The 27,164-nt window shown below is 44.1% G+C and overlaps 1 protein-coding gene across 1 annotated transcript; it reads left to right on the forward strand.

Annotated features, from left to right (window-relative positions):
- Positions 1-348: 348 nt before the first annotated feature.
- GPR37 (G protein-coupled receptor 37) lies at positions 349-25,824 on the forward strand. The gene is made up of 2 exons (XM_033957549.1): positions 349-1,642; positions 24,673-25,824. The coding sequence occupies exons 1-2, from the start codon at positions 707-709 to the stop codon at positions 25,489-25,491; spliced, it is 1,755 nt and encodes a 584-aa protein (XP_033813440.1). The 5' UTR covers positions 349-706; the 3' UTR covers positions 25,492-25,824.
- The last annotated feature ends 1,340 nt before the right edge of the window (positions 25,825-27,164 follow it).

Raw genomic sequence — 27,164 nt, forward strand, 5'->3', positions numbered from 1 at the left:
ACAGCCCAAGAGCACCCAGGAGGCGGCGGGGAGGAGGGAGAGGAGCCGAGCCTTAGCAGACAAAAAGCGACAGGCTGATGCAGGCTCAGCATCAACCTCCTCCCGGAAACTTTGCTGCCATTCTTTACTCCCCCCCCCCCCCGGGGGCTTCCTCTCACCCTTCACTGCGCATTCTAGGGGCGAAGGAGAGCTGCCAGCTCGCGGAAAGCGTCCCCCCCCCCCCTGCAAGCTCCACGCTGCTGGCAATCAGGCAGCAGATATTAGGCGCTTGGCAGGGACAGGAAGAGGCAGGCAAAGTCCAATGAACAAAAAGGCATGATGTAAAAAAAAAACAAAAAAAAACACAAAACACCCCAGTAGGGGCGTTTGCTGCCTTGAGCTTTAATAAGCACAGGCGTGTCTCAACTTTTCCAGATCAGGTAAAGCCCTGACTAGAATAACACCACCCGCCTGAGGTATTTTGATTTATTTCTTCTGAAGCTGGTTTGGGTGAACTCTTCTGGAGATGAGTCGAACTTACACGGAAGGGCTCCCGGCGTGATGCTTTAGCAAGATCTCACCGGTCTCACCTTGAGGAGTTGTTTCCGTCACCTTTGCGCGCAGCCGGAGGCCGGGCTCAGGTGCCATGTCTTGATCTCTCTCCCCCCCAACTTCTTCGCCGGCTTTGCAACTGGGGAGAGGGGGGAGGTCTGCGGATTTCGTCGCCATGCGACGCCCTCCGCCGCTGCCGCTTTCGGTTCTGATTCTGTGGACCGTGGCCGGGGCGGCGCGAGGGGCCGCGCAAGATTTGCGCTCGAACGCGGCCGGCTCGGCGCGCGAAGGTCCCTGTGAGGGAAGCCGGTGTCGCGCGCTGCACGCCCCCCCGGGCGAAGCGGAGCGGAGGAAAGGAAGCGCTGCCGAGCCGGTGTCGTATTCGGGCTCCGCCGCTGGCCGAGGCGCTTTGCGGGAACCGGCGAAACAAGCGACACCGAGTCACGCGGCCGCCGCCGCCGCCTTTGCGCCTCGCGCGGGAAAGAGCCGCCGCGCGAGACGGCGGCCCGACCCCCGGCCTCGGGCCCGACCAGAGGCAAAGTTGAGTCCAGCCGGGGAGAGAGGATTACTGGAGACCAGGACGGGAGGTCAAAGAATTCGGCTGAGGGAAAGGAGAAAGAGGGGAGTCGGTGGCACCGGCGACAAGAAACAGAGAGGACAAATTGCAGCCCTGGAGACCGAGGCTGGGCACGTCAACGAGTCCTTTCAGAGCCATTCGGCTGCGAGGGAGGCAGGGGTCCGTGCCCTCCCCCTGAACGACTCTGCCTCCTTCCCGGATATCAATCAGGCGCTGGCACCGGGAAATAAGACCGGAAAGAAACCTCAGCTGAGGAATCCTTTCTACCCCCTCACGGAAGATTCCTACGGTGCCTACGCCGTCATGTGCCTCTCGGTCGTTATATTTATCGTGGGGATAATGGGCAATATGGCTGTTATGTGCATAGTGTGGCACAACTATTACATGAGGAGTATCTCGAACTCTCTTTTAGCCAACTTGGCTTTCTGGGACTTTCTGATCATTTTCTTCTGTCTGCCTTTGGTCATCTTTCATGAGCTCGCCAAAAAGTGGCTTCTGGACGACTTCTCCTGCAAAATCGTACCATATATTGAGGTAACTTTTACGTAATGAGGAACTGGGTTATGTGTTGGCACAGTATTCTGTCGTGTAGCCTTTGCTGGAGGCTCAAAGTGGTTTTGATTAGGCACGACAGCTGCCATAACTAGGCTCGTGCAAGCGACCGTTGTGAAATAATGTGGGCAAGAGAACATGCGCTGCCAGTTTTGGGGACACAGAGCCGCTCACAGGAAAAAAAATGGCTGCCTCGGCACAAATTGGAACCTTGTGGGCACTAAACGACCTCAAGATTTATGCTACTGTCCAGCCACACACAAATGCCTCCCTTGTGCAAAATTTGAACGTGGGGAGGACTGAGGGGGGTAATTCTCCAAAGATTGCCTAAAATTAAGCGCCGAGTGGCGCACACTAAGGGGCTGATTCTATAAACGGTGCTTAAATCAACTGGTGCCTAAAAAAAACCACCGCCAGTCGTGTGTCAATCACGCTTAAGTGCCGTTTACAGAATTGTGGCTAGTAGCGCCTATGTAAAAACTTAGGCGCCCGAAATGTAGGCGAGGGTTTTAAAGGCCTACGTTTCAGGTGCCTAAGTTTTTGGAGAATCGTGCTTAGCTCCGCCCATAGAAACACCCTCTCAAGTGTTGGGTGCCACCAAGCGCATAAGAGCATCAGCTCCTAAGAGCAAATTCTATAATGGCAATTATGCATGACAGGGCCATTATAGAAAACAAGTATAAGTCCATAGTTACGCACCTAACTTTTAAGGGTAGGAAGTAGAGAATGACACGGTGACAAAATTCATCACCGTTCCCGTCCTTGCGGATAACCGCGGGAAATAATCCCATGTCATTTTTTAGTGTCTATTTCAACCTCGGTCCTTCTACACCAGCATTCTTCAAAGCAAAGCTTGCGGGTCAGTGGTTGTGCCCAATTATACTTTGATTCTTCCCTCTCTCCTTAAAGAATGACATGAAGATGGTTTCCCGCGGTTATCTGCGGGGACGGGGACGGTGATGAATTTTGTCACCGTGTCATTTTCTAATAGGAAGCACCTGGGACAATGGTTCCCCACCCCCCACACTCCTTCTTTTTCCTTGCCACCACCCCGTAAATCTTTGCCAACGCGAGAAGCTTCTCCAGCCTTCTGCTCACGCAAGCATTGGCTTTCCCTCTGATATCACTTCCTGGCCCTGGATCCGGAAGCGATTTCAGAGGGGGCCAGGCTGGCGCGAGCAGCAGGCCAGAGTGCTGGCGAGGATTTAAAGAGGTACGAGAGGGGAGGGGCACGAGCGTGGCATGGGGGAGTAGAGAGGTGCCGGCGCCTGGGGTGATCTGCTCCCCCTTACTACGCCACTGGCTAGACACACCCCTGAACAGCTGAGGCCCCTCCCAGGTCTCCTCCCCCTTGCAGTTGCATGCTATGGATTTTGTGTGCACAATTTGCAGACTCCCAAGTAGAGGCAGTTATGCACATAACTGCTAATTAGGGTCAGCACCAATTAACACCGATTTATAGCTAATAATTGTTAATGCCAATCAGCAGCTAATATGTTATGTGTGTAACTGACACTGTCCTATAACTTGCATGCACAATGTTACTAGATTTGGAGCCCAAATAAGGGTGTTGATATTTGAGCACCAATCCAATTTGTGCGCCCAACTAAATTACTGCCAAAAATTGAGTACTAAAATGTCACCAATTTGGATTTGTACAAATATCTTCCTATATGCTATTCTATAGCAATGTGCGGCCAAATCCTATGGCACGCAGCTGAAAATAGCATGGTGCGGTCATGGGAGGTGTATGGGCAGATCAGTGTTACACCGATTTTTGATCGACTTTTTTTTTTGACACTGATGTTTGAGCACTATTTTTTTTTTGACTCTAGCTCCAAATGTAAAATTGTGCATGTTAGTTAATAGAATTAGGGGTTAGATATACAAAGGACAGAGCCAAAGGTCTCCCTTCCCCACCCCCTCCCAAGTTTTCTGAGCATAGGTTTTTGTTTTATATTTTGATTTTTCTTTTGTTTTGTTCTTGCAGTTTGAGTATGCAGGCAGAGTAATTCCAGTTATTCATGTGACTTGGAAATTTTGTTGAACTAATGCCAACACACATATTTCTTATAGTCTCACTCGGTGAGATCACTATTGTTTACTATTGTTTAAAATACTGAGCACACAGATCTTTTAATTCTCTTCTTGTTCATTGAATCTCTTTTTACAGAAGGACAATAGGCATCTTATTTATTCAGATAACATAGGGGAAAAAATGACCTACTTAATATGAAGGTGCCAAACTTGCTTCTTTTAGGCATTGCATAATTCTAAAGACTCCAATCACATGCTTGTTTCCGGGCATCAAGCCATAATTTGTACCAACCTTCCTTGTGGCCAGCTGGCCACAATCTGGTCACCATTCAGGTTATTTACTGACTAGGACCCTAAACATTGCCAGTAACAGGATCCAAAATGTTTCATGCTAATGTGGCTGTCCAAGTCTCTTTAATAGTGAAAGTAGGTGAGCTAGTAACTCACTTGTTGACTCGTCCCATCACAATAATGGAAAAGTTATTTCCAGAATCCCCAAATGAACTCCGTTTGTATTCTCTTCCACATTCAACTTGACCAAGCAGGAAACTTGTTCCTTGTATTTACCAAGCAGCATCATGGGGCAAAGACCTAGAAAAACTAATTAGGCATACAAACAACTATGGTGAATTTAGGAAACACCTAAAAACATATCTGTTCTTGAATTACCTAGGTAGCTGATCTGCAAAATCTCTCCTACAACAACTAACCTCCAACTATGTAAGTTCTACTCAATTGTAGCATTCTTTTTAATCATTGTAAACCACATAGAACTTCACAGTAGAGAATGACACGGTGACAAAATTCATCACCGCTCCCGTCCCCGCGGATAACCACGGGAAACCATCTTCATGTCATTCTTTAAAGAGATAGGGAAGAATCAGAGTATAATTGGGCACAACCACTGACCCACAAGCTTTGCTTTGAAGAATGCTGGTGTAGAAGGACCGAGGTTGAAATAGACACTAGAAAATGACATGGGATTATTTCCCGCGGTTATCCGCGGGGACGGGAACGGTAATGAATTTTGTCACCGTGTCATTCTCTACTTCACAGTCCTGCGGTATATAAACTGCTATTATTATTATTATAAATCAGTTTTGCCTTACTTTAGCAGAACTTTAGATATCTACAAGTGTCTATTCTATGATTCTTCTGTAGGCTTCTGTTTTCAATCATCTGGCAATGAAATTCAGAAGCCCAAGTCCATTCATAGGATTACTTAGAAACATATGTATAGGCTCAGTTCATCTAACAGAGCATTTGCTGAAAGTGGCTGTTTATCAGTAATATTCTATGTATTGTTGCTCTTTTTTTCAGGTCCAGGTCATAGTTACAACATTTCCAACAAATTACATAACAGAAACATAGTAAACACAGCTCCTTACATAAACATGTCAGTTTTCACCACATCTCACCACACCTCAAGATTTACCTTATGTAAGATACAAACTAGTATAATATCAAAATTAATGAACTTAGATTTAGGAAAGCTCATAATTAAGGCAAATTCTAAATGGGACCTTCCAAATGTCAATTTTTGCATTATTTGCAAATTAGACTTTAATGCAATTTTTGGGGATGAACTAAAGAGGAAAGAGGTTCATACTAGAGAATGACATGGTGGCTGTTACCTGCGCCGCTTCCCGTGAGAACTATTCTCGCAGGAAGCAGCACGGGACCAGGCAGGCAGCCTTGTGCACTGCTCTGGCACTAGAGAAGAGGAGGCAAGCAGCCTTGTGTGCCGCTCTCCGTAAGAAAGGCAGCCGCGTCCAGCGATGGAGGGCACCAGAATTAAAAAAGGTACGATGGAGGGCCTGGACAAAAATAAGTACAGGGGGGCAGCCGGGGCCTGCCTGTCCCTACCTGCCTGCCACCTACTAGGCCTGCCTTCCCTGTGACCTGTCCCTACCTGCCTGCCAACCACTAGGCCTTCCTGCCCTCTGCCCTGTCCTGGCCTACCACTTGACCACCAGAGGGGGGACAGGGTACAGAGCCTGACAGGGAGGGGGAACATGGTGCATAGCTTGACAAGGAGTGTGGGGTTGAGTGCAGAGCCTGGTAGGGAGAATTTGGTTCAGAATGGGGGTTTTCCCTTGTTTTCCTCCTCTAAATCTAGGGTGCATCTTATGGTCAGGTGCATCTTATGGAGCGAAAAATACGGTAATGCATTTGCAGGTTTGAAGAGCATTTCAGCCAATTGTTTGAGGGCTGTAATGGAGCCACATTTTGGAGACCACTGACATAAGGTGCATTTGGTAGCTTAGCGAGGATAAGAGGTGTCCACAGTGGTGGCACCCCTCCACCCTAGTCTCTGGCCCCCAGCTCCTTCCCCTTCATCGCCGTGAACAACAAAAACTTCAGCGTGCTCCTCATGACCCCGTCGTCTCTCCCACTGATGTTACTTCCTATGCATAGCACCTGGAAGTGATGTCAGCGAGAGAGATGATGCAGTCGGGAGGAACACGTTAAAGTTGTTGCTCGTGGAAGTGAACAACTAGAGGTATGGGGGAAGGGAAAGGGGGCACGCGCGTGCTGAGGAGAGGAGTGGGAAAAGGCGGGAGTGGAGAGGAGGAGGGGTGCCAGCTCCCCTACTAAAATTGTGTTGGGGTGGAATGCCCCCCTTACTACACCATTGCTTGCATTAACTGTGCACTATGTTTGTTTATTAAAATCTATATATACCGCATATAAAGCCACAAAAGGATCAAAGCGGTTTACAATATAATTCAATCAAAATTATGAAAAGAATTCAATTTAAACAGAAAAGAAAAAGAAAAAAGTAGCATTCCTAATACATAATATATAACAATCTAAATTAATAAAATAAAATTAAAAATAAATTAATTGAAAATAAATGAAAATAAAAAATATAAGAATATATAAATGCAGATTGAAGTCCCAAATTCCCGTCAGTTTAAAAAGGCCAAATAAAAATAATGTGCATTTAGATGTAATGCACTATGACATAAGGGATAGTGCCTAAGGCTGAAATTCTATAAAAGGCGTCTCAATGTAGGTGCTGGTAGGTAGGTATGTTAATTGGAAAACATCATTTGAAACGGCAACCAATATTAAATGTAAAGCGCCTACTGGTCCCAAAACAAAAGGCACCAGAATTGCGCCTCTGGAAGCGCCTGCCAGTGCCTAACGCCATTATAGGCGTGGCTGTAAAGCACCTACGTAGGCATGATTCACAGCAAAGACAGGCGCCAGAAATGTAGGCCTTGAAAACCCTGGCCTACGTTTCCAGCGTCTTATCTTTCATGAAGACATGATTCTCTAAATAGCACCTCCGCGTGATTGGCAGCCGCATTTTAGGCGGCCGCCGATATCGGTAACGTTTAGAGAATCTGGGCCTAAATGTTAGTGCACAAATGCCAACTCTTGATTTATTTGAAAATAGAAGCTGGGTGCTCAAAGGCCAAAATAGAATTCACGCTCAGCACCCTGCATTTTAGCCCCCAAATCTGGGCAACCTTGCTGAGGACATCCATGTGCTCCCACATAAGTTTAATATATAGTACTGTCAATTTGGCATCAGGATGGGTTGGCCATTAGGGGAGTCGTACACATGAGTGCATTACCGAGAACAAGGTCTCAAGATCTGGCTATTGAACTCATTGCAGAGAAGTTGCAGGTGGTGTGAAAAGACAGGTATAGGCTTCTTTCCAATGCTGACTTGCAAGAATCACCTCTCGAAACATTGCAGAGAATATATATTCGTATATATCACTAGAGAGAGGGGATATCAAATGAACAGTAATGAGTATTGATGTATTGTTTTAAATACAGCTTTCTTCAGTGTCATGGTCAGTTAGTAAGCCGTACCAAATGTGTTGTTCGATATGACTCATAAAGTTTTGTGCACGATTTGGAAGTTGGAAGGCCACGTTTTTCATGGGTTGGTAATTTATGGCCGTTCTTCATCATGCATTACAGCTAGGGTCCCTTGCTGACTCCTGTTCATTTGATGTGTCAATTTTATATCACAGCAGACATGTGAGTAAGTAAGACAGTGCAGAGTAATTGAAAACTGCTCTTATGCCGGTCATTATCCGACAGTGTCTGTGCTGAGAGGGTTACGCTTCAGTTGGTGACAGTCTTCTGGTTCACAGAGGGCTAGCTGCATTACACAGAAGGAGGACTATAAGCAGTGCCACTTATTTGCAAAAAAGGGTAATCTGATAAGTATGTTTTTCTAAAAGAAATTAGCATTTGTATGTTGTTTGCAGGAAACTGCATGCCCTTAAATTGGGACTTATTAGTTTCTGTACCACAGAGACTGGAAAGAGATTTTCTTTCAGCTGTTGTGAAACAATAGATGGAAAGGGGTCAGAAAACAAGTTATAGATAACACCTTTTTACTGAAATAACTTTGGGGCCCTTTAATTAAAGTGCACTAGAATTTGGACTTAGGGCAGGATTCACTAAAGTCCCGAAATCTATCTGATTCGTATCCTATCCATTTCTGAGTCATTGTAGCCAATCGATTCAGTCCGTGCAAATGATCCAATCGTAAACACGCCGCTATTAGCGCTGAAACATCGATCGACGCACGTGCGCACTGTATCCTTGTTGGTTTTGAAGCTCATAACGCATGCGCTAGCTCTTTTGGACTTCACTGCGTAGAAATGGGACGTGGTTTAATCGCAGACGTCATTAGCGGGCTCCAAATGCGCCTACCGCAAAGCATTGTTGTCGTAAAAAAGGAAATATAAGGAAGTCTTCTTACCAACCATTATTTTTCTGAAGTACTTTTGCAAGCTGTTATATACAGCCTACGAATCCCAGGAGGCTGGGCGGCTCTATCTGCCGTGAAGCACTTAGCAAACACTAGCGACACCCTGACGTCACATGCATGCGACAATCCAGCTGGAAGGAAGGGGGGAGGGATAGCTGGCCCATAAAAGTTTTATTTGATTTTGGATTTTTTTTTTAAATTTGGCTTTGATATTTGAAATGTACAATGCGCAAGGAAGGAACGGGGTTAATCCGCAATTTTCTCACCATGCGCATTACAAATCTGAGATTTACTCCTGTGCTCACTAAGCGCATTCCAAAAACATAAAAAGAATATTTCTAACGCTTATGTACATGAAAGTTTATATATATTTAAAAGTTTTGATATATTTTGGATTTTTGGAGAGGTAGATATATATTTTTAATGGGGTTCTTAACATGCACGCGTCAGTTGCTAGGCAGAAATTGTCGGCGAGGCTGTAAACGACTAGTCCTCAGCAGTCGTAACTTTTTGGACAGGAAAGGCCAGTCGGTTTGAACGGAATGGTTTCATGAATCGACGCGTTAAGAAATTTACATGCCTTTTTACTTATTTGCATGCGCAGATCGGATCGTGTGCGGATGGGGTCTGGAGGAAGGTTAGTGAATCGGTACATGATCGGTTTGCTTAGTGAATCTAGCCCTTAATGCATTACAGTGCATGATTTCACTGAGCACTAAGCCCAGATTTAATCTGACACCTTTTAGGGGCGTTTCCTCTATTTTGTTATTGCAGGTCATGCGGTGATGTTACCATTAGTGTCTGGTACTTGCAGACAATTAACATGGGAGTACTTATCACCTCCTACTTAGGAGGTGCAAAATGCTTTCGCATTCAGTGGCGTAGCGAAGGTGAGAGGCGCCCGGGGTGGTGGGGCAACTCCCCCGCCCTCATCTCCAGCTTGCCCGCTCCTTCCCTGCTCTCCCCTGCCGCACATGCGCCCCCTTCCCCTTCCAGTTCACCGCTGCGAACAAGAACTTCAATGTGCTCCTCGTGACCCTGTCATCTTTCCCACTGATGTCACTTCCTATGCATGGCACCCGGAAGTGGGAGAGACGATGCGTTCGGGAGGAGCACGTTAAAGTTATTGCTCGTGGTAGTGAACAACTAGGGGGAAGGGGGGAGGGGGCTGATGATATTTTCATCTTACTTGAAGTTGATCCATCATTATCAAATTTAACAGTAGATATTAACTCTCGTATTTCAGGACTTTAAGACTAGGCTTCTTTTGTGCGTATGAAGTTAAATGCCACTAAAACCAAATTGTTATGGTTTGGTCCTTTTACACACAACTTACCTTCTTCTATAAGATTAAGGGCTCCTTTTACGAAACTGCGTTAGCAGCTTTATCGCACGCACTAACCCCCGCACTGGCTGAAAAACTACCGCCTGCTCAAGAGGAGGCATTAGCGGCTAGCGCGGCCAACAAATTAGCGCGCGCTATTACGTGTGTTAAACCGCTAACGCGGCTTTGTAAAAGGAGCCCTAAGTTCGGGTGATTCTCTAAAAGATTGAATTCTCATCTAGAATCCTGTGATTTGTTTTGGATTCCACCCTTTCTGAGACAAACCAAATTAATAACATATCTAAAAAAAATGTTTTTTTTTAGTTTACAGATGCTAAGGAGGGTTCGTTGTTTTTTTTTTCCAACAACATCACTTTACTATATTGGTTCAGGCTATAATATTAGCTTATCTGGACTATGCCAATTCCCTTTACATTGGTTTAAGTAAATGTAACTTGAAAAGATTACAACTTATTCGGAACACAGCGGCCAATATGATTTTTGGTAAAAAAACAAATACGATTATGTTATTCCATTGTTGAGGGCATTGCATTGGCTTCCGATATATTGGAGGGTTCAGTTTAAGTGTGCGAAGGTTATTTTCAAGAGTTTATATGGGATTTTTCCCCCCACTATTTTGTTGGATGCTGTGGGATTTATAGAATCGGAGCACAGCCAGATGCACAAATCCTAATTTGTGTCAATGAATGTCAATTATTGGTTGTTTAGCAGCCAATTATTGCTCATTATTTATTTTATTTAATTAATTTTCTATACCATTCTCCCAGGGGAGCTCAGAACCGTTTAGATGAATTTATTCATGTCTTCAAGCATTTTTCCTTGTCTGTCCTGGCAGGCTCACAATCTGTACCTGGGACATGTAATGGTTCTTAAAGGTTTATGCACTTGTATTTCACTCCTTTTATATTTTAGATACCGTATTTTTTGCTCCATAAGATGCACTTTTTCCACACCAAAGAAAGGGGTGAGAAAGTGGTTGCATCTTATGGAGCGAATATACCTTCTCCCCCCCCCCCCCCTTCTGAGCGATGCAGGACCAGGCAGGAAATGCAAAGGTTACGCTCTGCTACCAAAGCCAGCAGGAGAGAGCGCTGGACCACGGTAACTTTAAAAAGGTACCGGGTGGCTTCAGGCTGTAGGCGTCTTTGGGCTGAGGGCGGGCTGCGGGCGGCATTGAGCTGTGGACTGCAGGTGGGCTCCTTTGGCTGCGGGTGGCTTCGGGCTATGGGCAGGTTCCTTTTGCTGCGGGCTGCTTCGGGCTGTGGACTGCGGGCGGGTTGCTTCAGGCTGCAGGTGGACTGCTTCAGGCTTCCCAGCACCAGACCACCAGACGCACCACCCTGTAGAGGAGGAAATCTTTTTCCCTTGGTTTTTCCTCCTCTATGGGGGGAGGGGGGTGCGTCTTATGGATGGGTGTGTCTTATAGAATGAAAAATACGGTATTTCTGTATATAAAATGAATGCTCTTGTCCCATCTAACCAGTGCAAAAATGTCTATTTCAATGTGTGCTTTAGACAAGTAGTAAGACAGAAGCTCCTGTTCTATAATACTAGTGAAACATGATATATCCTGACCTGGATATCTCAATTCCAGTCCTTTCTGAAATGCCACTGAAAAGGGCTCAATGGAAACATTGTCTTTCTCACCCAGATATAGGGCCTTAGATTTGTAAAGTGTTCCTGACCCATCACCTCTCCCTATCCTCCTTTTCATTGAGCCATACTAACATATGCAGATAACCTAAGACCTAGATGAGTTTGTACTGCAGCATTTCAACCCAGTGTGGCTCACTGGTAGAGAGCTGATGCCTCTGCACCCAGAGGTTGTGAGATGAAATCCCAGCACTGCTCCTTGTGACCCTGGGCAAGTCAATCAATCCTCCAGTGCCCACCGCTTTGAATGCCAAAGCCACAAAAAGGCAGTATACAAGTCTCCGTTCCCTCCCCCATTATTATTATTACTAATTATTTCTACCGCACTACGCTATACTTTCTCTGTCCCTAGTGGGCTTACAATCTAACGTTTTGGGTTTGGTTTGGTTTTGTACCTGGGGAAATGGTATTGTTTCTCCCCTGATTAAATGGATAGGATAATCCTCAAAACTTGTCATATAAACATTAAGGGCCCCTTTTATGAAGCTACGCTAGAGTTTTTTTGTGCGAGCCGGCGTAGTAAATGCTCTGACATTCATAGACTTCCACTGAGCGTCAGACCACTTACCTCACCAGCCCGCACTAAAATCCTCTAGCACATCCTACAGGGGGGGGGGGGTTAAGTTAGTCTAATGAAAAAGGATCACCTACAACATTTCTACATCTCCAAGTAGACTAGCAGAGCAATCACAATTCTCTGAGAGTGTGGTGCAGTTGTTAAACCTACAGCCTCGGCACCCTGGGGTTGGGGGTTCAAACCCACACTACTCCTTGTGACCCTGGGCAAGTCGCTTAATCCCCCCATTGCCCCAGGTACATTAGATAGATTGTGAACCCACCAAGATAGATGAGGAAGAATGTTTGAGTATCTGAATAAATTCATGTATACTGTTCTGAGCTCCCCTTGGAGAACAGTATAGAAAACTGAATAAATAAATAGTATGAAAACCAGAGCTGGTATTGTGACATCATAATGCCTCATTCCACCAATGTCTAAGAGCCAACCTCATCAGTGATGTCATAATGGCTTCATTGTCCTATACTTGGCTCACTTCTACTACATTTTGATTTCTAGAGTGGCAAAGTGGTTAAAGCTAGCATCAGCACCCTGAGGTTGTGGGTTCAAACCTACAAAGCTTCTTGTGTCCCTGGACAAGTCACCCAATCCCCCCATTGCCCCAGGTACATTAGATAGATTGTGAGCCCACCAGGATAAATAGAAGAGAAATGATTGAGTACCTGATTAAATTCATGTAAACCATTCTGAGCTCTCCTGGGAGAATGGTATAGAAATTTGAATTCTGTATATATTCGAATATAAACTGGGATTTTTGGGCCAAAAAATTGGCCCAAAAATGGGGGGTTCCCGGTTTATATTCGGGTCAGTGCCCCCTCCCAGAATTTTTTAAGGCCGCCGCCACCAGGTTCTGCCCCCCTCCTCCTCCCTACCCTATCTTCATACCTTGTGACGATCTGGTGGAGGTGCAGCGGGTCCTCTGCTGATCGCTGGTGGAGGTGCAGCGGGCAGGCGCAAGCTTTTCAAACTCCTGCCCCGCTGCTAACCAGCTGCGCGATCCAACTTCGCCATCTGAGCTGCACGAGCAGCAGCGTGATTTGGGCTGCTTCTCGGCGCTGAGCGGCTTCCTTACTGGCTCCCCGTGGGGTTGGAATTTCTACCCCCAGCCTTACCATAGTTTTAAACATTCTCAGAAACAAATCCTCCAGCTTTTTAGTTCAAAGTGATTTTCTTCCATTTTGGAGGGGGGGAGGGTTGGGGAGGGTGTTACATTTAGCTGTTCATACTGGGAAGCTGTAAGGTAATGCAAGTTCTGTGACAGATTTTGCAGTGTTGGCACCCTGCTAGGAGACCCTAAGACACCCTTTTACAAAGCCGCAGTAGGGGTTTCTACTCTGGGCCAACGAGGTAAATGCTCTGACGCTCATAGAAATTCTGTGAGCATCGGAGCATTTACCTTGCCGACTAGTGTAAGTCTGGAATGTCAGAGAAAACAATCTTACTTATAGAGTTATTTTCTCCTGCTGAGGGTCTTATCCTGCTGGATTTTATAGTGACATACAACCCTAGGTGGCCTTTCAGCCCTGTCAGTTTTTGAACGTGACTACAGTTTCTTTTAAAAGGGTGATCTGATATTTGCATATGTACTTAGTGGGTTTACTTGTATTGTAATGCTTGTCAGTAACACTTTTGGGAAAATCCAATACTTACACGGGTATGCCAATGCAATGTACAGTTTTAAAGGAGATGTGTTCTGGGTGTGTGGTTTTAGCAAACTTGAGAAGTATGCATGTAGGGAGGAATTATTAAACGGCGCTGAAAATTAGGTACAAGAAGAGTGTAAAAGCCCACAGATGGAATAAACTAGCAGTCACAATTACAGGCGAACAACTTTATTGTAAGACCTGACATGGCCCGATGCTCATGGCCAGGGGTGCCCACACTTTTTGGGCTTGCGAGCTACTTTTAAAATGACCAAGTCAAAATGATCTACCACAATAAAATTTTAAAAAAACACAACGCACACTGTACGCCATAGTAAATGTAATATCATCATTCTATTCCAGGGTTTTTCAAAGAGGTCAAAGCAGATGACTCTATGCACTATCACCTCAGTAACACCATACAAAAATAGACAAATATACCCCCCTCCCTTTTTACTAAACCACGATAGCAGTTTTTAGAGCGCAGGGAGCTGCGCTGAATGCCCAGCGCTGCTCTCGACACTCATAGGCTCCCTGCGCTAAAAAAACTCTATTGCGGTTTAGTAAAAGGGGACCTTAGTGTAAAATATAGACAGTAGATATAATTCAGACACATTTGATCACTAAATTTAAAATAAATCATTTTTCCTTCCTTGTCTGGTGATTTCATGAGTCTCTGGTTGCACTTTCTTCTTCTGACTGTGCATCCAGTCTTTCTTCCCTTCTTTCAGCCTGTATGCTCCTCTCCTCCACACCTCATTCCCTCCCCCAACTTTTCCGTTCCTCTCTCCCTGCCTCCCTTCTTTTTTTCTGTTTCTCTTCTTTCCTCTGTCTCCCTGACCTGCCCTTTTTCTTTCTTTCTCCCTGCCCTCTCCCCAAGACACTGCCACTGCCATCGGGGACCAAACTGCCATCGGGGACCAGGACCCAAACCGCCACCAATAACAGGCCCATAAGCCGACGCCGCCCCAACCTCTCCATGCTTCGGCCGACCAGCAATCGCGAGGAACTGTTGGGGGAAATGCTGGCCGGGTCCTGCCTTCGCGGAAACAGAAAGTAGCGAGGACCCGCAGCAGAAGAGGAAATGCTTCACTAACATGTCTCCCGCCTTAGCCCCGTAGCGAACGCTTGCTTCAGGCTCTCAACATGTGCGTGCAGGCATCCCTTCTCCCCCCCCCCTCCCCGGGCATTGCTCATGGCCATAGGTATAATGCTGCTCATGAGGTAGCTTGCAAGCAGCATTTTTCCTATAAGATGGGATTCAGCAACCTGCGGTACTGGGATACCACAGGTTGTTGAATCCTGCTGGACATCAGTATGCGGTAAAGAGCGAACTTTTACAGCACCTTAATGAATCCCCTCTTAATGCCATTAATTGATTGTTATCACCCAACTGTCTAATTTGTTTGTGTGCCCACATGGGTTCTGTACTCAAATTTGGCCACCCAACTTTGAACGACCTATATAGAATCTTGGAGGGGGGGGGCGGTATTGCCCACTTTGCAAAAGCAATACATGCATACTTTAAAAGCTGTCTCAATCAACATTTATATCTGCTTCTAGTCATGCATGTCAGCTAATTGTTTGCACTCAGACTTTGGAGAAGAGATTTAGAGGGCAAATCTGCTTACCTCTTTGGCATTAAATACCATCTCAAATACACACAAAGAATGTGGTTTGTAGCTTTGCTCTTTAATTGGATCTCCTGGGAGATCCAACTTTGCAAGATCTACCACTACACATTCAAAGCCCCAAGTGAAGCTGTTCTTTTTTTTAAATGAGTTTCTTTGTAAAACAGTTGCTCTCTGTACACACTGCCAAGCAGAAGACATATATTTTCCATGACCTTTAAGTTATTGTACCAAAGCCTCAATGTTCAGTGGGTTTTGTGTAAAAATACCTTGCTAATTTTGTACATCCTGACTTGGACCCTTAAGTAATTGAGCTTTATGGCTTTCCTTTCAGAAGGGCCAATGCAGAAAGCTTCTGTGAGCAGACCTGCATAGTTACCACAAGCTGTGCATTCATGTTACCAGGTGCACAAAGCAGACAGGGTGTCGTCGCAGAAATTAGCTTGCATGGTACACATGGATGCACAATGTATGAAAACGAACAGTACAGTTCCCCCTCCTTATTCGCGGAGATAGTGGATCAGCATGGCCACGAATACAGAAAAACCGTGAATAACTTTTCATGTTATTTGCAGGTTTTCTGTAAAAAGCCTGGAAAAAGACACAAAACCGCGAATAACCTTACCTGTTCCTGTGAAGAAAGTGCCGTGATTTTCTCTGTACAACGCTGAGAGGATCGATTTTTCTCTGTGCATCGCTGGGAGCAGCGGCTTCCTGTGATGTAAATTTGGGGGGCGGAGCCTTTGCACGAAAAACCACAAATAACCGAAACCGCGTACAGTGAAACCGCGAATACGGAGGGGGAAGTGTATCACCAGGTCTGAGGCAGTGTAGAAGGGTTGGCTGGAATAATCTAATGCCAGTTTTGTGTTGTTGTTTTTTTTTTCTGTAACCTGAGCAAGTATCTGCAACTTTAAAAGACAGAAAAGGGGATAACAGCTCTGTAAGCATATCTGAAAAGAAACAAAAGTGCATGAACTGGCATGTTCTGCACATAAATATCTGCCTCACAGAACAACGTTCAGGCTCAAGTGCAAATGTTTACTTGCACTTTTTCTCTGGATATGTGAACCCTCACTGCAGAACCTTTGTGCACATATGTCCATCAGACTTCCTCTGATTAGCACACAAGTTTGGCATCCTTGAAATATCCATATCATTAGCTTACTGCATTGCTGTGGTTTACATTCTTGGTAATCTCCCAGTTGAAACATGCTCAATCATCAGCATTTGGGTTTACTTCATGGCAGGGCTGTAGAAAGGCTTGATATACAGTACTCCCCCGATATTCGCGGGGGTTCCGTTCCAGGAATGTTGAAAAACCGTGAATACGGTTTTTAGCAGGGGGCAGCCAGAGAGGCAGGAGAGGGCAGCTGGAGCGCCAGCGAGTGAAGGAAATCACTCGTGGTATGCTCCGACCGCCTCTTCCTGTACTAAAGTCGGGAGCTGAGTGATTTCCTTCAATTGCCCTCTCCTGCCCGGTCATTCGCGGTCGGAAAAATACCGTGAATGACTGGGACCACGAATTCGGAGGGGAGCACTGTACTGCTTTTTCTGTGTGGTTTCAATCAAAGTGGTTTATTTATTTTAGACAGGTACTTATTTTGTACCTGGGGCAATGAAGTGATAAGTGACTTACCCAGAGTCACAAGGAGCTGGAGTGAGAATTGAACTCACTACCTCAGGGTGCTGAGGTAGCTGCTGTAACCAGTAAGCTACTCTTCCACTAGTAGTGGTAAACGTTCTGCCACAAACACAGGAAAATTGGATGTTATCGGACAAAAATTAGTGAATGGTAGTAAAGCCCTTTAAGGCATCATATGCCTGCTGTAAATTGGTTCATCATACAGTTTAGGGAATAATTCAGAAAAGAATGTTCTTTAACGTTCTATTTCTTTTTACTGAGATGAGCGACTAAATTGGTAAGAGATACGGAAAACTTTTCATACGCTGACAGGTTGGAAAAGCTGGGGCTATTCTCCCTGGAAAAGCGGAGACTTAGAGGGGACATGATAGAAACCTTTAAAATCCTGAAAGGCATAGAGAAGGTAGACAGGGACAGATTCTTCAGACTTTGGGGAACCACAAGTACAAGGGGGGCACTCGGAGAAATTGAAAGGGAACAGGTTTAGAACAGGAAGTTCTTCTTTACTCAGAGGGTGGTGGACACATGGAACGCGCTCCCGGAGGTTGTGATAGGGCAGAGCACGCTACGGGGGTTCAAGAAAGGTTTAGATAAATTCCTGAAGGATACGGGGATTGAGGGGTACAGATAGAAGTAGAGATATATAGGTTATAGGAAAAGTCAGGGACCACCTAACAGGTCATGGATCTAATGGGCTGCCGCGGGTGCGGACTGCTGGGCACGATGGACCTCTGGTCTGACCCAGCGGAGGCAACTTCTTATGTTCTTATCAGTTTAATTCTTTAAATCTCAGCTACATGGTTTCCAAACATAAAACCCTGTAGGTTTCAGAAAACTACCACTTTTTTTTTTTTTTTTCTATTCCATTACGAGAGGCCGCTGAAAAGTTCTCAGCCCAGCCAAGAAGAGAATGATGTGGAGCCACGAAACTTACGAGTTCTTCCACACTTTTCTTGACACTTTTTCCGTTTCATTTCATATCATTGAAACAAAAAGTGTCAAAAAAAAAGTGTGGAATAACTTGTAAGTTTCGTGGCTCCACATCATTCTCTGCTTGGCTGGGCTGAGAACTTTTCAGCGGTCCCTCGTATTAAACCATATATAATGCTTTAATTCCTCTTTATCTGACTTGTTCCCACCTGTTCCTTTTCACTCCCTTTAAAGAAGAATTTTACAGTCAGCTGTTCTGACAGGAAATCTGTGACTCATATTTTTGTAACAGACAAGCCTGTAGTTGTTACTTTACCTTCAACAACAGCAGAATGCAACCTGATGCTATAAACATAATTACACCTTGTTACAAAATAACAAAATCCTTTTTATTTTATTCTATAACAAACAAATTGCTGATATACAGTAATAAAACTTGGCTCACAGACAGGTCTATGAGAGATCTATAATATGATCATGCAACAGATGTATAACAGGGCACAGGGCTCATAATATAAAAAAATATAGAGGTCGACAGACACCGGAAATGACCTTAAGCGCGCGCCTCTGTAGATGTGATTCGTGTCAAACTTAGCTGCCAGAAATTTAGGCCTTCAAATCCATGACCTACATTTCCGGTGCCTATGTTTGACCTGGCCGCGATTCTGCAACCTGCACCAGTGTTTGATTGACATGCAACTGGCACTAGTTTTGGAGACGCCGACCGATATCGACGTTGGTTGCAGCATCTGGCCCTGCATGAATATTTTATTCACCTGTTTTGAATCCATTTCAAAGCATTTAGAGGAAGGAGTGGCTAGCGCTACAGCCTCAGCACCCTGAGGTTGTGGGTTCAAATCCTGTGCTGCTCCTTGTGACCCTGGGCAAGTCACTCAATCCTCCATTGCCCCAGATTGTGAGCCTACTGGGCCAGTTAGGGAAAGTGCTTGAGTGCCTGATTGTAAACCACTTAGATAACTTTGATAGGCAATATATAAATACCTATAATAAATAAATACATTTAAATACAATGTGCATTGATTCCCCACATACAGATTAGCATGTGTGCTGGAGGGGTTTGTGTATGCATTGTACATTAACATGTGTGCAGTTCCGGAGATAATTGCTCCTAGCACCGGCATTAGGTTTTGAGCATCTGGACTAAAGATAGGACTGATTTTTATACAATCTGATGATTAAGTACTAAATATTGGCACTTAACTGCACAATTGCTGACGCCTTCCCGGGCCCAGACCACTCTCAAAATAGCTGGCTTTAAGTTTAGTGGTCAGTGGCGATATTCAGCAGGACTAATCAGTTATGTGCCGCTGCATATCGACAGAAAGCCCGGAACAAGCGATTTCACTTGGCAGGAGCTGTTTCTGGACAGTTAATTCACTTTGAATATCAACCTCATTTTTATTAAGGAAATATTTTGAGAAATTTTTTCGCTCCATAACATTTCATTTGTCTCAGAAATTATAATATGCTTATCTTCTTGCATAAAAACCCCTCATGTTGACCAACCATAAAAATTGATGTCGTACTTATGTCATGATTTGCAAAGAGTGCTTATCACACCACATATTTGTTGCATGATCATTTTATAGCTATATCATTGACCATTTATGAGCCAAGATTTATTATTGTACAGCTATTTATTTGTTATAGAGAAAAATACCAGATATACTCGAATATAAACAGATTTGGGGGGCAAAAAAAATGGCTCCAAAATGGGGGTCTAGGTTTATATTCAGGTCAGGTCAGGCAACCCCCCCCCCCCCCCCTCAACCTGTTGTAGGCCTTTTCTGGACCTGCCGTGAGACCTGGTGGTCCAGCGGTGGCCAGAATAGGAGGGATCCCTCCCACCTCCTGTCCCAGCTGATTCTAAGAAACTTTACCTCCCTCCCACCTCCCCTGCATACATTTAGTATCCCTGGTGGTCCAGCGGTGAATTGCGGCAGGAGCAACCTTCCTTTGTACTTGCCTGTGCAGAGACGCTAGCTGATTGGCTGCCACAAGTTCTCGAGGAATACTAAAGGTACGCGGAGGAGGCGGGAGGGAGGTAAAAATTCTTAGGATCGGCTGGGCCAGGTCTCATGACAGGCCGGTGGTGGCCTGCAAGTCAGTAGGAAGGAGGGGGGACAGGGTACAGAATCTGGCAGGGAGGGGGTGAGGCTGCAGAGACAAGCAGAGCAGCAAGGGAGAGGGAACAGGGGCAGAGCAAGGCAAGGCACTGCACTTGAATATTAACACACACACACCCCACCTCCCGGTTTATATTCGAGTCAACCTTTTTTCCTCCTTTTGTTGGGGAAAAAGGTTACCTCGGTTTATATTTGAATATATACAGTAAGAGGTCTTACTATCTTGAGGCACAAAGGGGCATTTTCAAAAGGATGTCCAAGTCAGAATACAACTCTCCAATGGCCGGTAATATTTTGATACCGTTATTGCTACATATAATCCACAGTATGATACAGTATCACATATAGTTTTTATTTTCTCTGCACGGTCTTCAAAAGTGCCAGTGCTAGTATCAACTTTATCGGCACTAGCCTCGTCATAAGACCTGCATCTATCTATATAATCTTCCACTTAAATTTAAATAATATAATTTAATATAATATAATAATTATTATATTATATTATATAATTTAATATAATATAATATAATTTAATATAATTTAATTTAATATAAGTTTAAAACTTATCTCAAGACTTCATGCTGCTTATATCGGGAAGGGACTTGTCACTCCGACATGTTTCGCCATGAGGATGTTTCAAGAATAAGTCCCCTGCAAACATAAGTAATACTCTTATTAGATTCAATATAAAATACTTCATTGAACAAATAAAAGGACTATAAATCATCCATATCATCTTTTGTGGATAATAATTACCACTTGAAATGTTTTCCTCACCATCCCGATGTAAGGCTTCTATTCAAGATGGCTGTGGCGTTTTTTGATCCTTATTTAAACCTCCCTCTACAGCTAAGTCATAGCATGACAGCAGCGAATCAGGGCTCAGATTAAAGACATCCATTCCATTTCCTGGTTTAAGCCAAAAGGTGTTACAGTATTAAGTTTGTAAATCCATCTCTGCTCAATGTAGTTCAATCTACGTTCATAAATTAAATTTAAGTGGAAGATCATGAGCATCCAGCTCATAACACCTAAAACGGATGTCCAACAGGAAATACATCAAGAGACGGACATCTGTGTGCTGAGACACGAAAACAACAACGAAGGAGACCAGAACTTTTCATCTGTGTGCTGAGAACATTCCGCACGAACAACCATTTTACAAACTGGAATGTCCAACATATGAATGGCAAAAAAGCAGCAACAAGGACATCTGGCAGCAGGATGACCACAGAGCAGATGGACAGCCTAGTGGTTAGTGCAGTGGACTTTAAACCAGCAGTGAGAAACAAATAGAATATGGATAATGGTATAAACTTAAAAAAAAAAAAAAAAAATTGAGGTTCCTTAGTTGGTTGCTCTTAAATCTAGATCACATAGAGAATGACATGGGGGACAAACTTGTCCCTATCCCCGCGGGATCTATTTAAATCCCAGCCCCTGCCCCATCCCTGCATGCTCTGCCCTCATCTGCACATGCCTTGAACACTTTAAAATGGTAATGCAGTTTAGAATAAGGGTTCCTTAGACCCTACTAACCCACAGTAAAGTAGCCCAGTTGTCTGGGGATTTACTAACCCATGATACTGAGGTTGGTGAATCTTACAGTAAGGTTTCTGTGTGTTACGCTAGCCTGGAACATTATTACTACACTTCCCCCTCCTCATTCGCAGTTTCGGCAATCACGATTTCACATATTCGTGATTTTTTGGGGAGGGGAAAAAAGACACCCCCCCCCACACACACACAGTTTAGCCTTCCCCCCGGCGTCCCGGCCTTACCTGGTGGTCTAGCGGGCTTTCGGGGCAGGAGCGATCTTCCTACACTCCTGCCCTGTGTAGATTGCCAATAGGAAATGGCTGTGGGGAGTTTTCATCATAGTCTCAAGAGATTACGGGAACTCACGGCAGCTATTTTCTATTGGCGAACTGCATGGGGCAGGAGTGTAGGAAGATCGCTCCTGCCCCGAAAGCCCGCTAGACCACCAGGTAAGGCCAGGATGCTGGGGGGAAGGCAGGAGGGAGGCGGGGGTGGGTCAGAACCGGACCAGAAGATGTTCACGGTATTTCACCATTCGCAGTCCGGCTCTGTCCCTATCCCCCGCGAATCCGGATGGAGAAGTGTCTACTAATCATTTCTATAGCAGTACTAGAGGTACTTAACGCTGTATATATTATATGAAGGTACTTTCTCTGTACCTAGTGGGCTCAGCATTTCCTACTGCATTCCTTTTAAATATAATATTCTTTCTTATCAGATACTGTCAAGCGGTCTGCCCTCTTTTTTTTTTTTTCTTTTGTTTAGTCTCATAGTTCATTATGCTCCTCAAAGAGCGCTCTGATCCTCTCAATAACAGTTGTTAATTGTTCCATCTTTCAAGATGTTCATAGGAATTCTTCGTTTTCAGTTATGGTATACTCTGGAATTCCTTATCTTACTATCTTCGCACTGAGAGCTCGTTTTTGAAATTTAAGGCTCAATTAAAGGCAATATTATTTTTATCGGACATTCAGTTTATAATATGAGTGGAGGGGGGGGCACATGGTGCAGCGATGAAGGGCGCCACCACCCTGGCTGCCAACCTCCTTCACTACACCACTGCATCCCGTGTTTGGTACTGGTATGTCTAAATGGAGGCCCACTTTATAGAATTTCCTCCTAAGTGTGCTCAGTTATTTATCCATTTATACAGTACTCAAGTATTAAAAGTATTCAGAAAATCATATTTATAATAGAAACATAGAAACTGACGGCAGAAAAGGGCCACGGCCCATTTAGTCTGCCCACACTAATACCCCACCTCTACCTTCCTCTATGAAGAGAACCCACGTGCCAATCCCATTTTGTCTTAAAATCTGGCACGCTGCTGGCCTCAATTACCTGTAGCGGAAGATTATTCCAGCGATCAACCACCCTTTCAGTGAAGAAATATTTTCTGGTATCTCCATGAAATTTCCCACCCCTGAGTTTCAATGGATGCCCTCTTGTTGCCATGGGACCCTTGAGAAAGAAGATATCTTCCTCCACTTCGATACGGCCCGTGACATATTTGAATGTCTCGATCATGTCTCCCCTCTTTCTGCGTTCCTCGAGTGAGTATAGCTGCAGTTTATCCAGCCGTTCCTCATACGGGAGATCCCTATGTGCAATTTCTGCTTTTCCATACCCCTGAATTTTTCATGGACTGCAAACAGTTTCATTCTGACTTTCCTAGTTCTGGAATTAATGACCATGTGCTAATTGTGCAATTAGCATGCAGCCATTAAAAAAAATAGTATGTGAATCTGGCTTCAAAATGAATAAAGATATTTAAAAATTGTGTGAGCCCTTACTGCCACCCATTTTGTAGGTGGTAAGGGCTCACATGCTAACCCCCCGCACTAATCAGAACATGGCATGTGCTCCATGTGCTAACTGATTAGCACTGACACACCCACTATCCACCCCCAAACAGGCCCCCTTCCAAGAAAATAAAAATATTTTTTTTAGTGCACAGTATCTGCATGCAAATTGGCAAATGTACCTTGGACACCTCAGTGCAATAACGCTTTTTAAGCTGCAACAGCAGAGTTACAGAATGTCATTTATAAAGCCGGCTTACAACTTGAAAAATACCTTGTACGAAACCTGTAGGCCATCCATAGGTCTGTGTGTATAATTTACTGTGAATGATGAAAGTATTGACTGTGGATTATAAAATTGCTAAAGAATCACCGGCTCCTAAATTGATGTGGCTTATATAATGTTACATAATTGGAAATTAATAACTCCCCCCCCCTTTTACAAAACCGTACAAGAGGTTTTTAGCGCCCGCTGGTCAGCACGCTGAATGCGCTGCTCCAATGGTCATAGAGCATTCAGCACACCGGCTGGCGCTAAAAACCTCTTGTGCATCTAAGAGAGGAAAAAGTACTCGATCGATTTAAAGGCAAACTAAAATGTTTCTTATTTAAGGATGCTTTTCTATCTTAACTCAGTATAGGGGTCCTTTTACTGCGGCACGCTAGCCGATTTAGCACATGCTAAATGCTAACGCGTCCATTATGTTCTATGGATGCTTTAACATTTAGTGTGCGCTAAATTGGCTAGCGCGCCTTAGGGCTCCTTTTACTAAGGAGCGCTAGCATTTTTAGCGCACGCAGGATTTTAGCGCACGCTAAACCCATGCTACGCTTCTAGAACTAACGCCAGCTCAATGCTGGCATTAAGGTCTAGCGCGTGCAGCAATTTAGCGTGCACTATTCCGCGCGTTAAGGCCCTAACACAACTTTGTAAAATGAGCCCTTAGTAAAAGAGGGGGATAGCTTTTAAAACATTTTTAATCCCTTTTTAACCTGTATTTTATATACTTCACCTAGAAATTTATTGATAGGCAATTACATCAAATTTTAATGAAAAAAATGAGGGGGGTTGTATAGTCAGGAGTTTCCCCACTTTCCGCTTATAATGAATGGTTGATCCAAAATTATGGGCTTTATTAGCTGTCTTATTTTGGCAATATATTTTATCCTTCCATCCATTTTATAAATACTCAAGTACATTCCTAATTATAATGCCTAAGTGGAATTGACAACATGACATAGGCTGGTGTTCATTCAATTTATTGCATTTCAAAGAATTTTTGATAACACACATATATGCCTCTTTTTCTCTTCCATAGGTTGCTTCTCTTGGAGTTACGACATTTACATTATGTGCCCTCTGCATAGACCGCTTTCGTGCTGCCACTAATGTTCAGATGTACTATGAAATGATTGAGAACTGTACCTCTACCACAGCCAAGCTAGCCGTCATATGGGTTGGGGCTCTTCTGTTAGCATTGCCTGAAGTCGTCTTACGCCAGTTGACGAAGGAAGATCTTGAACTGAGCGGAATGCATCCTGAAGAACGTTGTGTGGTAAAAATCTCTCCCGAACTACCAGACACCATCTATCTGTTAGCTCTGACTTACAACAGTGCAAGGCTCTGGTGGTACTTTGGTTGCTACTTTTGCTTGCCCACTCTTTTCACTATTACCTGTTCCTTGGTGACAGCGAGAAAAATCCGCAAAGCAGAGAAGGCTTGTGTGAGAGGAAACAAGCGACAAATTCACCTGGAAAGTCAAATGAACTGTACAGTGGTGGCATTGACTATTTTATATGGTTTTTGTGTAATTCCTGAAAATATCAGCAATATTGTGACTACTTATATGTCCACAGGGGTCTCTAGGCAGACAATGGATCTTCTTCATCTCATTAGCCAGTTTCTGTTGTTCTTTAAGTCCTGTGTGACCCCAGTCCTTCTCTTCTGTCTTTGTAAGCCTTTCAGTCGGGCCTTTATGGACTGTTGCTGCTGCTGTTGTGATGAATGCGTTCAGAAGTCTTCAACAGTGACAAGTGACGACAACGACAATGAGTATACAACAGAGCTGGAGCTCTCTCCTTTCAGCACCATACGCCGTGAGATGTCCACATTTGCCTCTGTTGGAACCCATTGCTAATAGAACTTCTAAGACTTAATAACTATTTAAAGTATTTTGTGGGTGTGTTTTTCTTACTTTTAGATTTTTATTCTAACAAAAAGGTGAAATAACTCTATACTTGTAATTGATTTGCATATTAACATCCTTGCTTTGTGAAAAGGGTTGCTTACTTTTTACTGGAAAGGCAGACTAACACTGTAGATTGTTTTCTTAGATATGGTGCTAGCATTGTATTGTTTGATAAAGAAGTTTCTACTGCACCTTAATTAAGGCTCCTTTTACTAAGCTGCGTTAAGTGAAAAATCGATCCACTTGTACCCCTTCTACTCCACTCAGGAAGTCTACAAAATCCTGAGTGGAGTAGAACGGGTACAAGTGGATCGATTTTTCACTCCGTCAAAAATTAGAAAGATTAAGGCACACTCGTTGAAGTTACAGGGAAATACTTTTAAAACCAATAGGAGGAAATTTTTTTTCACTCAGAGAATAGTTAAGCTCTGGAACGCATTGCCAAAGGTTGTGGTAAGAGCGGATAGCATAACTGGTTTTAGGAAAAGTTTGGACAAGTTCCTGGAGGAAAAGTCAGTCTGTTATTGAGAAAGACATGAGGAAGCCACTGCATGCCCTGAATTGGTAGCATTGAATATTGCTACTCCTTGGGTTTTGGCCAGGTATTAGTGACCTGGATTGGCCACCATGAGAACAGGCTACTGGGCTTGATAGACCACTGGTCTGACCCAGTAAGGCTATTTTTATGTTCTTAACACACGCTTACCACAGCTTAAAAGGGCCTACTGCAGGATGCACTGAGGTGTCTTGTGGTAAAAGCCCAATGTGCGCATGCAAACCACAGGCTACAATTTCTTTCTTTATTTTTCTCAGAAGAGGCATGTCTAGGGATGGAGAGTGGGGATAGAGAGTGGGCATGATGGCACAAATCAGCGCAGTCACATTACTGCATACTGATTAGTGTGGGTTTAGCGTGCGAGCCCGTACCACTTACAAAATAGGTGGTGGTAAGGGTTCATGTGCTAATTTTTGATAATGGCCATGCACTAATGGTAACATTAGCACATGGCCATTAATTCGGGGAAAATTGGCCATTTTCTGGCTGTGGTAAAAATGACCTTAGTGTGCGGGAAAATCCCACACTAGGGTGCACTAAGGCCACTTTTTATTGTATCTTAATAAAAGGACCCCTTAGCATCTTGCTGTTTTTGATAATCACTGTTAATTGGTTATATAGACAAAGTCAGATTTCAACATAATTTTATTCGCAAGATGTAGCTAAAACTGATTTTAATAAATTTTATAATAGGTAAGAAGTCCTGTTATTTGAACATTCTTTATCACATTTCTGTTCTTTTCTAGTCTCTCGTTGATAGTATGTTAAATGCATTTACTATCACTTAATTGCCTGTAGGCCATCACCCCCATATTTAGCGCTATTTAACTGGCCAACTGGCTCATGGCCAGTTAAATAGCATTTGGCCAGCTAACCATTAATGCTCACCTGCAGCCCTACTATACTATATTGGCTGCCCATAACCGTTTAAATTGGGCATCACTGCCTTTAAGATCTTAACTACCTAATAGAGTTGGCCACCCTTCTCCAGGGTGCCTCCAACAGACATTCCACCAGAAATCTTTTCGAATTAAAATTCCCAGCATACAACAATATAAAGTCTACC

Source organism: Geotrypetes seraphini, chromosome 9, assembly GCF_902459505.1.
Source record: "Geotrypetes seraphini chromosome 9, aGeoSer1.1, whole genome shotgun sequence".
Lineage (NCBI taxonomy): Eukaryota > Metazoa > Chordata > Amphibia > Gymnophiona > Dermophiidae > Geotrypetes > Geotrypetes seraphini.

Coding starts and splice junctions, on each gene's coding strand:
- GPR37 (XM_033957549.1), top strand. CDS start 707: ATGCGACGCCCTCCGCCGCTGCCGCTTTCGGTTCTGATTCTGTGGACC. Junction 1,643..24,672: donor AAATCGTACCATATATTGAG/GTAACTTTTACG, acceptor TCTCTTCCATAG/GTTGCTTCTCTTGGAGTTAC.